The sequence below is a fragment of the Parasteatoda tepidariorum genome, chromosome 1, assembly GCF_982258835.1.
Source record: "Parasteatoda tepidariorum strain Cologne lab strain chromosome 1, Ptep-v5.0, whole genome shotgun sequence".
Lineage (NCBI taxonomy): Eukaryota > Metazoa > Arthropoda > Arachnida > Araneae > Theridiidae > Parasteatoda > Parasteatoda tepidariorum.
Genome location: NC_141755.1, coordinates 52,035,859 through 52,048,043, shown reverse-complemented (window position 1 = coordinate 52,048,043; position 12,185 = coordinate 52,035,859). Strand labels below are relative to the sequence as shown.

General features: G+C 29.4%; 1 protein-coding gene across 3 annotated transcripts in view; it reads left to right on the top strand.

Moving 5' to 3' along the window:
• Positions 1–12,185, top strand: part of LOC107452080 (thymocyte selection-associated high mobility group box protein TOX) — a 215,809-nt gene that overhangs the window by 150,577 nt on the left and 53,047 nt on the right. For 2 of the 3 annotated variants that reach the window (XM_087163794.1, XM_087163798.1), the window contains one exon: positions 6,907–7,000. In XM_087163794.1, coding sequence (XP_087019920.1) covers positions 6,986–7,000 — 15 coding nt within the window. In that variant the 5' untranslated portion in view covers positions 6,907–6,985. Of the gene's footprint in view, positions 1–6,904; positions 7,001–12,185 lie in introns of all 3 variants that reach the window. The other variant, XM_087163796.1, reaches the window with a different exon arrangement.

The window sequence follows — 12,185 nt, the reverse complement described above, 5'->3', positions numbered from 1 at the left end:
ATTACTGAAAAATTAAGTTATATCATATTTTCTGTTCCGTGTCGTGTTATAGTAAAAATTGATTTTACTGTAAAATGTATCGGCACCGTGAGCTCCGGTACTTTTTTACTGGAATTTGATCTGGAATTTTTTACAGTGCATACTTGATACATTTTTATTCCATATAAAGTAGTTCAGATTCTTTCTCACGTGAGATGTTCGAATTCTCAGCTTGCTCAGGTTCTAATTCTAGATTGTCTCATTCTAATAAAAATATTTTTCGAGAAAAGCCATTTAAAAAATATTAAAAAATTATGTTCGAAATGTTTGCTGGAATTGATTTCTACACTTATTCTTGTTGATTCTATTCTCCTAAATTTTTAATCTGCGTTGCATGTATTTTTTTTTTCGTTTTATGAAAAAATATTTGTACTTTTTTAACATTTGGAGTAAAGTTTATACTTAGTACATTTTTGATCCAAAAGTGGCCCCTCAACTTTCTCAAGAAACAGAGCCTTTTTCGATTATTAGATTATTCAATTCAACTTATTTCTAATTCTAATAAAAATATTTTTCGCGAAAAATTTTCATTAATTTAAAAAGTATGGAGTATTGCACTCTAAATGCTTGCTAAAATAAATTTTTAAACTTATTTTTATGGTTTCATTCACCTAAATTTATTTTTAAACATTTGCCGATGACGTGACGTCTTTTCTCCTATAGCAACAACACCTGCGTATGATGACACACCTGTTTATGAAAAAACTCCCACGCCCCATCATTTAATAAAGTCGAGTTGAATTGGTTTTGTTCCTAACGTTTATATTTCCAGTCACGTTTTTCAGTAGCTCTCATGGAAATTTCTTATGTTTAATATACAATTTGCTTTGACATTATGTTTATTTACCAAAAATAAGAGAGAAATTAAAGAAATGAAAACTTCATTTAAAATTATTTTATAATTGAAAACTTAACAACTTTTATGAACATTATTCGTTGAATGCATTTGTTTTGAGAATTCATTAACGAAGGTTTGTTTCAATTTACGTTTTGATTCAAATGAATCGGAATTTTTAAAAAATGATTTAGTACCTTAAAATGAATTGCTGCTCCTACTTACTTCAAAACTCTTAACACTCAATCATATCAGTAAGCAAAACTAGTTATACACTGAGAAAAAAGTATGGTAAAAACTATAAGAATATGGTAAAAGTTACCGTGTTTCTGGCTTTATGGGAACACTAGAAAGCAACATAATTTTTCCCGAAGTGCTTCTGTAATGATAGTTGTAAAATTAGCTATTAAATGTGGTTTTATACTACGTGAAAAATGTGGTAAATGTGGTAAAATATAATATTTATTATGATATCTTAGAGCATAGCATAAAAGCCATTTATTTGATTAAATTTACTTTTTTATTAAATGAGTAATTAAACAGTTACCATATAAATGGGAAAATTTCCCAATGAATGGGTTAAATATTTTGGTTTTATAAACCAGAATTTTTTTTATTAGAAATGTCATTACCAAACTGTATTGTAATTTTACCAGATTTTTTTTTCCGTCGTGCATGGCTTTATTTAACACAGTACTAAAATTACATCGAATTTACATGAGAAATAGCTCACGATGTACTAGTGGTTTTAGCATTGTAGATAATAGAGAATATAACGAGATTATTTATAAGAAATATTTTTTATTCAGTTTTTGTTAGAAATATTTTTATCATCACTATTTAATAAAGTTCGTTAATACGCACTACATGCTCACAATATTTGTGGCGATAACAAGATTTTATGTAATTTTGCAAAAAGTAGACCCGCAGTAAATTCGATTTAATGCTGTACCATAATATCGGTACGTTGAACTACAATAAGTGGAAATTTGCTGCAACCTTAATAAGATATTAAATTGAACGATATTTTTGTTCAAATTGCGCAGTCGGCTGAGACATTACTCGCGCCGCTGGTTGTAGATCCGAGGATTGTGAGTTCGATCCTAGCTGCCCACAACCAGCTCATATACGCAGCAAAGTACATGCTGTCGTAGCTGAAAGTACTCTCTTTAGTTGTGGTGTGGGAGTTTGGAGAGAGGCGGGTACCTGCTCAGGCACTGCTTACGTCGTCGACCAGGATTAAAATTACTTGGCATTCCTTACATAACCATTAAAAAATCGAGCTCTGAAAGTGGGGCTAGGTGCTTGGTCATGGTTGGGTGATTATGACGTTCAAACTGAACATATAGTATCGTGTAATCAAGTTTAAGAAGTGTGGTAATGCGGTATAACTTAACACTGTACTAAGGTTGCTGCGAATTTGAACGATACGATACATTTCAACATTTTTATACAATACGCATCATAATGTCTAACAGTGTACTTAATTTATGCACAAAATACGCTACGTCTGCATAACTTTGAATAACAATAAGCGAACATTGTAACTGATTGAGATAATTTAACGTTAACCAAAATTAACTCGTTTTTGCCTTGGAGATTTCCAGATTCGCCTTGTACCCCCAAAACACATTCGAAAAAAAGGAGTCCATCATCATCTTTTATAGACAGAGACATAAATGTCTTCTAATTACTGTGAAAACTCCATTATCCTCCCCACTTTCTTCAAATAAAAATGGAAAAATGACCCAGAAAAATGAACAAAACTAAAACAATTTCACGTATCATTTTCTCTATCTTCCCATAAAACGTCATATATCTTTTGTGACTATATTTTCGTCCGAGGGCAGTAACACGATGTTTTCCAACTTTAATGGACAATCATTATTTTTCTCAACGGTTACAGCATTTGGAGGGCACTTACATGTTTTAAGACCCAGTAGAAAGCGAGTGGTGATAAGAATTTTATTGGTCATTTATGGGGGGTGGAGGCACTATTGAGATGGTTTAGTGTAAGCATCATTAACTGTTGAAGCTGATAAATTCTCTCCGATGATGGAAATAAATCAATAATTTAAAAGTTAGGACTTGTTTTCAGGAGAAAAATTATTGAGCAGTTTTCTCTATTTTATGTTTGCAATAACAAGCTCTTGCAGAAGGATGAGTGATTGTTAAAGTGTAGAAATGAACGAATAAAAAGAACGTTAATGGTTACAGTTTAGAATAATTTTTGAATGATGTGTTGTTATAACATTATTCTTGGCTTGATGATGATATAAAATGACTCACAAATCTTAGATTATACGTTTTGTTTCAACTGCGACCATTTTAGAGTAACATTTTGACAGTGATATTTGCAATTTCTTTCTGATCTCGTGACAATTCGAAAGATTTTGTGTTAATGTTTTAGAGAATTCATTTGCCTTTTTCATAATTAAAATACCTCATATCTAAGAATCAACTTTGTCATAATCAACCCTGTATTTCAATTTCCTTACTTTCAAAAGTGAACTTCAAATACAGAAATGTGTCCATCACAAACAAAACGGATATTCATTCGATGCCAACTTATCCAAGAATCAATCTTATATCCTGGCAATCCATTCCCAAAAGTCTACATGACTGATTCATCATAAATTTATCACTATAACTTTGTATTGTAACACTATGATAGTTTACTTCTATAATAGCCAATCATAACCTTTATACCTTGCCTCGTATAAAAAATCTCTCTTACATCCTGCATCATATCCAAGAATCAAAACAAGTATACTTAATCATAACATATTTCTCAATCGTACGTTGTTTTGTAAATTTATAAGAACTCTATGCAATAAGAATAAAGAATCACCTTCATATCGTGCCTCATATCCAAGAATCAATCTTATATTTTGCCTTTTAGCCAAAGGTCAACACTATGATACCAAATCACATGTTATTCAATCAACTCATTGTGATGCAATATAAGAATGTAATTCTATAAGAACAAATAATAACTTTTATATCTTGCCCCGTGACAAGAATCAATTTTTTATCATGCATCATATCCCAGTATCAAAACATTTTATAATAAAGACTCACGCTCATATCATTTTTTATATCCAGAATCAGTCTCACACCTGCCGCATACCAAATAATAATTATACCTATCTCATCCCCAAGAACCAACGCAGCAACATTTACTAATACATTTCCCAATAATTCGTTGTTTTCCAACCCTATAAGATAAGAATGATCCTTATATATTTCCTCAACTCCAAAAATCAGTCTTACATCTATCTCATACTCAATAATCAACATTATGATATTTAATTGTGTATTTCGATGTATTATTCTGTAACCCTATAAGAGTTCTGTTCTATAATAAAGAATCCCCTTTATATCTTTCCTCATATCGAAGAATCAGTCTTACACCTGTCTCATGCTCAAGAATCAACACCCTGATATTTTATGTATTTCGGTACATTATTCTGTAACCTTATAAGAGTTCTGTTCTATAATAAAGAATCCCCTTTATATCTTTCCTCATATCCAAGAATCAGTCTTACACCTGTCTCATGCTCAAGAATCAACACTCTGATATTTTATGTACTTCGATATATTATTTTATAACCCTATAAGAGTTCTGTTCTATAATAAAGAATCCCCTTTATATCTTTCCTCATATCCAAGAATCAACCTTATACCTGTCTCATGCTCAAGAATTAACACTCTGATATTTTATGTATTTCGATACATTATTTTGTAACCCTACGTGTTCTGTTTTATAATAAAGAATCCCCTTTATATCTTTCCTCACATCCAAGTATCAACCTTACACCTGCCTCATCCCAAGAATTAACACTGTCATGTTTAGTAATATATTTCTCATTCACACGTTGTTTTGTAACACCATAAGAATTCATAAATCGTCATAAGAATTCATAAATCGTGAGTAATTAAAGAAATTAAATTGTTAAAATAATCCCTCCTGACTGCGTCAATGCTTGGAATTATTTTATACCGAAGTTTATTCTATTTAATTCGACTTAAAAACGTTATTCTTGCTTGCAATTACAATTCAATATTGATTAAGTTTTTGACGGAACTTAATATATTTAAATATATAAGAAGGTAAAAGCAATTTTCAAAGCAAACTACTTTTTTAATGAGATACCGCTTTTACTTTTCTTCTAAAATAATAGGGTATCAATAGAGACTTAAACTGTCTCTTACATACTTTTATTTACCTTTGATTAGATTATTTTCGAGAAGCGAAAATCGATAGCATTTTATGGAAAATCGATTCGTTTGAAATGACTTATAAGCTTAACATCTATCGTTTTTCGATAACTAATGTAGAAAGAATTAATGAAGAAAATTATATTTCCGATTAAATTAATGGAGTCGAGTTTCAAATTATAGCAAGTTACATCATGTTTAAAAAATTTTATTTAATTAAAATAAAGCTATCTTTTTAATTTATTTCGAAAAATTATTTTACTGAATTCAGTTTTGAGTAATAGAGAAGATAGAGACACGTCATTAAAAATCATGTTTAAAAAGATTCTCATTTTATATTTTTTCCCCAATTCATAAAACTCATAATTAAATTTAGCTAGTTGCATTTATTCCTTTAAATGCTATTCCGTCTTCTTTCTGAATAAATCTTAAAATGAAAAATTTCATTTTTGTAAAATTTTTCAAATTAAGACGCTTTTAAGAGTTACAGTTTTAATTTCATTATTGAAATTAATGTTGATATGGAAGCTAAAGAAAAGTGCTATAATAATAAAATTTTATTATTTTAATTAAAAATAAAATTTTCTAATTTAAATTTAAAACATTTATAATTTAATATAAATTTAATTTGCGTCTAATGTACATGATTGAAACTGATGTTGTTTCTGAAATAAGAAATAAGTAAAGTGATATAAAATTAAAATTTTATTACTTTAAATTTAGTTAGAAAATGCGCTTTAAAACAGTAAAATTCAGATATATATATATATATATATATATATATATATATATATATATATATATATATATATATATATATATATAATCATGTATTTAAAATTATATAAATTCATAGATATAGGGTTTTCTAGTAAACATCCACCCTAAATTTATACTGTCGAAAAAGTATACTTATTAGGGGTAGCGAAATAATATTTTAAAATGAAACATCAAAACCTGTTTGATGGCCTGAGGAAACAAGGGGGAGTATAAAGGTGAACATTAGAACAATCTACAAGTTTCATCGGACAATCATATTAATTATTATGATTTTCATCCTGACTTCGTCATTAGTGATTCGATATATTTCGATACCGCTTTTGTTTTGTTTTATGCCATTGCTCATTGTTTTCTTTTGCTTCGGAGAGATATCGGATTTTTCATATCACGATATATTATCATGTAATATCGATAATTCATGTTAGTTGATTTGCTTTATACTTACATAAACTGCAAATTTACTGACTAATAATTTACTAATAAAATAATGGTCATTTACATTGACCATTATTTTCTTTTCCCAACTAAAATTTAGTAATGTTATCGTATTCAATAATTAATGTTATAGATAATGCTTGCGATACAATATTTACTATTGTCAATGATGATTGCAACATTATCATCACATTTTCAATACTTATTGCAAGGCAAGGTTTCAACGATATATCATAAGAATTTTTATTTAATATATCATTATTATAGTGTTTAAATAATATCGATATTTCACGATGTATCACCCTGATCTACTTTTAATGCATTTTATTTGTTATATTCCTATCTATTAAATAAATTATTTATTATAAATTATTATTTTAAAGCATTATTACTAAAATAATTGTTTATGGAATTACAATCAGATACATAGATTTGTTACTTACTTTTTTTTTGGAACTCTGGCTTCATGCCATTCATTAATTCATATACATTAATAAAATGATTTCATTTGCATAAGTAACTATTTATTATCATTATAAAGCATAAATATGAAAATCTAATAACAAAATAAAACTAATTTCATTTATTTCTTTCAGATTTTATTGTACCTCCATTTTTATTTGAGTTTATCGTAGACTAATAAAGAAGCAAGTATTAAGAGATCAGTGTGGCTTCATGTCTGTCGACCAAGTAAGTCATTTCAATTTTTCACTTGGTTAATTTTATTTACTTCTTTTCTGCTTCATGAAAAATTTTATGTACAATTTCCAGAATCCTTTCCGGAATACTTTTTTTCTTCCGATTGTGTGAATATTCTCCGCTACTTACACGGATACAAAAAAAAGAAAACGAGAAAAAATCGATAGCTTTCTTTTTTTTTTCGTTCATATGGTCTATTTTTTCCCCGCGGATGAATTTTGACACGCGAATGCAAGTTGTTCACCTATTAAATGGATGAAAGTAAAGACACCCTGAGGGTTAGAGAAAAGAAGAAAAAAATGAAACGGACGTAAAGAAGAAAATCGTATGAATGGGTGGCGATCAAGTTTGTGAGAGGTATATATGTTATTTGACATCGTTTACGAACGCAACAAGTTGCTCACTAGAGAATACCGTTAGTAGGAATTCTTTTCGACAAAATATAACCTATGAAAAATATTTTTTTTTATTTGTTCTTTTTTAATAAGAAATATCTTTTTCGTATTTAATTAATATCAATATTTTCAATTCTTACTTAAGAACTTTTTTTTTGCATATCCTTATTATTTACAAACAAAAATTTTTACTACATATTTAATAACTCACTTCTGCTAGATAGCTAGAGTGCTCAAATTCCAACAAGAACTCTGTATTTGATTTTTCCGTAGTTGTATTCAAGTGAGCAACTTCTTAAATGTTTTAAGCAAAATTATCACGATTTTACCACTATCAAAATTTTTACATCATAAATAAAATAACAAACACAAAACTAAACAAGTAAAATAATAAAATAAAAATTTTGAAAACTACCTTTTTTTAAGTTTTAATTTCTTTTTTTTTTTTCCATCTCTCCCAAAATGGAATACGAAAAGCATACATACACTGCAAAAACCTCCTGATCAAAGTAAGGTATTAAGTACCATCATTACATCAACCCCAAAATCCATTTTTACCGTAAAATATTGTACTGTAATTTTTACAGTAATGTTTATTTAATTGGAGAGATACAGTGATTTTACGGTAATTATTATTGTAAAAATTACGGTACAATATTGGATTTCGAAGTAAAAAATACCGATACCCTGAGTGACGGTACTTGTTACCGTAATTTGATTCGGAAATTTTTATTGTGTTAAACCCTTTCGCAATAAACTTCTATTAACGCCGAAAATTTTCTTGACTTTTTCAAGAATGATACGCCATTTTTTTTTTTTTTTTTTTTTTTTTTTTTTTTGCATTGGATGTACCGTAATTAGAACTATTTTCTTCTTTTTAGTCTGCATAGCGTTTTTCTTAAAATAATCCATCTTAGTTTAAATTTTTAAGCTATACTAATAATTTAAAAACTTTCAGTTAGCATTGCTACTGTTAAAGTTTTAATATAAAACAAACAATGATCATTCTCCGAGATTTGAAGTGTATCGACTTCTTGTGAAACTTTTCTTTTATTCAACAATACAATAATATTCAGTACTCTGTAACAAAAAAGCACTTATTTCCTTTTAAAAATTCCAGCATCATAAAACTGCGAAACAACAAAATCCTTTTTCCAAATAATTAATTTTGAATGGCCACCCGTATAATAAAACAACTTTTGGAAGCCCATTAATCCATTCGATAATATGCAAAGAGCAGTAAATAAAAACTTAGATATAATTTATCCGTAATATTTCGCCATTTTCGGAAACAATCGAAGTAAGAAATTTTTAAAACTTCCAGCTTTTTCACACAGACTGAGAAATCTATTATTGTTATTGTTATTATCGCTTTTAATAGGTAATTAGTTTGAGTAGATACGATTTTAACGATTCGAGTCATAAAATTTATTTCTCGCGCTATAATAATTTTTAATATTCAGGAAAATATTCTCCCGCCCTCCAAACGATATCATAAACCCTTCATTGAGTTTCTGACATTAAACGCTAGAGGGGGCGAGCTCTGCCTCATAAATTATGCAACAGCAGTACTACCACTAAAGACAAATGGTTCGCATTAAAGCCGATGCTAATTGCGAATTCGTGTTGTCTAGAATCCCTATTATTATCTCTCCTTTATTATGCGCCGTAGATTTACGCCATTTGCTTTAGATCGTACCGTTGACTGAGGAGTACGAATTTTATGACGTTGAATAAGAAGTGCCTTTAAATTTTCAAGAATTTCTTTATTTTTCAACTTTCTAAGGAGAGAGAGAAATTTATTTTCCTCTTAGCGAATAGGATGCGGCTCTTTAACTGTAATGGGCTCTGCTAAATGGGTCCGAAATAATCTTCCATTTGATTAAATCTTTCGATATGAACTCTTCCCTCCCAAACATTGCTCTACCTTCCCCCCTTCATGCAGTTAGTGAGATTTAATTAAATTAAGCAGCTAAGTGAAGATTGGAATTATAAATCTAATCTATAAAGATCCCTAATTTGTAACTTTTTTTTCCCTTCCAAAAGTTAACTATATTTGTAAGTATGATAATTGAGTTTGTGAAATCAATTGTTGGGCGTTGCTTTGAAATTCAAATATAACGATGGATTGTTTTGAACTAATGATTATATGAATCAAGATTTGCATTACAATATGCCTTTGTGATATTAATTATTTAACCATTATTAACTTCGCTTTTGCGAATTTTTACTGAAAGTGATAATGAGTTGTAAATGGCAGGCCAAAATGGAATATTTTCATTATATTATCTCATAGTTTGGAATTTATGTTATTCGTGTGGGTTCGAAGGAATTAAAAGCTTAGGGAAACTTTCTACGTTGAGATTCCAGAAATTGCGGGGATTCTTCATTTTCTTTGTAAGCCCCTTCACTTACTTGATTGCATTAAAATTATGAAATAAATCTAGTTCAGTTTAGAATTCTCTGATCTTTTCATACAATAGGTAAAGTTTCAGACAATGTCATATAGATCACTTTTTTAAAAAGTGATTTTATGTTATTTATTTTTAATTTTTCAGTTGATTCAAATGAAAAATCGATTAGTAAATCGTTACTTACAGGAAAAATTAGACTGATTGATGCAAATTTGCTGTAACCTTAATAAAATGTTAAATTGGTGCATGTTTCCGTTCAATTTGGAACATAGTATCAAGTAGTCAAGTTCAAAATGGTTTTATTTCCGCCATAATATAGTTTGATTTTGCTCACTGCCAAAAAAATTTAGTATATCCTAACACCAAAAATGGTGACAACTACTTTACACCAAAAATGATTTAATTAAAGACCAAAAATAGTTTTTGGTGTAGTTAGTATCACAAATGTTCCGTGGCACTTCTTTTAGTGTAAAGTATCATTTTTGGAGTTCAGTAACACCGAATTCGAATTAGGCTTAAGGAAACAGAAGCAAAATATTTTAAAATTATTTAATATAATTGACATTATTATTTAATAAAGTTATAAATATTATTACGAGAGCATAATTATCTTTACAACACACAACTAACTATTTAAATGTACTTTTGTAAGAGTAAACTTCTATTTCTGTGGAAAATTTAGCAACAATGCGAGACGGCAACAAACTTACACCTTCTCGTGCACGGTGCTGGACGTTATCGTATATGGATTTCCAAACCACTTTGGAAATCCCTGTATGGTAACAACCATGCCATGAAAATTTTAAATATGTGTGAGTTTGGCATGAGCATTCTCTTTTATTGATGTTTAAATTTAAATACATACTTTAAAGTGTAACATGAACGCTTGATTCGATACTAGAATACGGAGAGTTGTTACACCATAGTTTTGAAAGAGTGCAGTATGCTGCTGAAAATTTTCACGATACTGTGCGTCAATGTGTCACAAAACTTCTAACGAGAAATAGTTTTACCTTAGCTAACTATTTGATGATAGTTATTATTATAAATACTTATACTATTCCTTTTGTAAGTAAGTTAATAACTAGATGCATTTTCAAATTGCAATGCTTATATTTACAATTTAAACACCGTTTAAACTAGGTAAGCAATACAATCGGAACAGCAAATTGTCGCATTGATAGTGTTTCAATTAGACATATCCTTAAACAAACCTATGATTTTCTTTTAGTCCTTCCTCCCATCCTATTGATCGATGAATTGGCAACATTTACATCAATTCACTCACTCATCAACGATTAGTCATATACAATTCTACATCACCCCCTTTAAAAGGGGGGGTTTACTATATCCCCATTGTATTGCGGGGATGGATTCAATACATCCACCCTCTTGTGTGGAAATTGCCATAGACAAGAGAGGCTTTTGTGTAGACCGACAGGGCTATGGAAGGGGTTTGTTACCGGGAAGACCTCTTCCGAGGTAATGAGATGTCTATTATCGTAATACAGGAGAACCCCCCAAATGTAATGGTTTCTTCCTAATCTGATTATGAGTCTTAAAATGTAATTTGTAAAATTCATTCCTTTAGGTAGAGCGGTGATGGGATGATATTGATATCTAAGGCAATTTTCTAAAAGGCTTTTACATTAAGGACGTAGCAGAAAGATGTTGCCAATAGAATTTGCTAATAAAATTAGACTAATATTATCGGAATTCTCATGTACGAATGGGATGATTAAAATGAGCTGACTCATTTTGACAAATCGATGATGATCTTGAAGTTTTGGTTACTAAGTTTAGGAATTCGTTTTTTTTTTTTTTTTTTTTTTTTTTTTTTTTTTTTTTTTTTTGTCGATTAAATATATTTTCAACATCTTAAGTGTGGTAAGCTGGAAACCAAACTTAACTATTAGCTAAACTCTTTCCATCTACTATTATACTCTAGGCAGTTACTATAAATGCATGTTTTATATTGACCTCTGAAATCTGCTGGTTGGCTTCTTGTAAGCACTTGGCCTGTTCTGTTTGCTTGTTAGTTGACATGCTAATATATAACTAGATATTCAATTTTGGATTTTGAATTTTTGGTTACTAAGTTTAGGAATTCGGTTATTTCGGTCGATTAAAGATATTTTCAACATCTTAGGTACAGTAAGCTGGAAACCAAACTTAACTATTCGCTAAATTCTTTCTATCTATTACATTCTTGGCAGTTACTATATATGCATGTTTTAAATTGACCTCTGTAATCTGCTGGTTGGCTTCTTGGAAGCACTTGGCCTGTTCTGTTTGCTTGTTAGTTGACTTGCTATTGTATACTTGACATTGCATTTGTTAAACATAATTTAATGTCAATTATGAGTT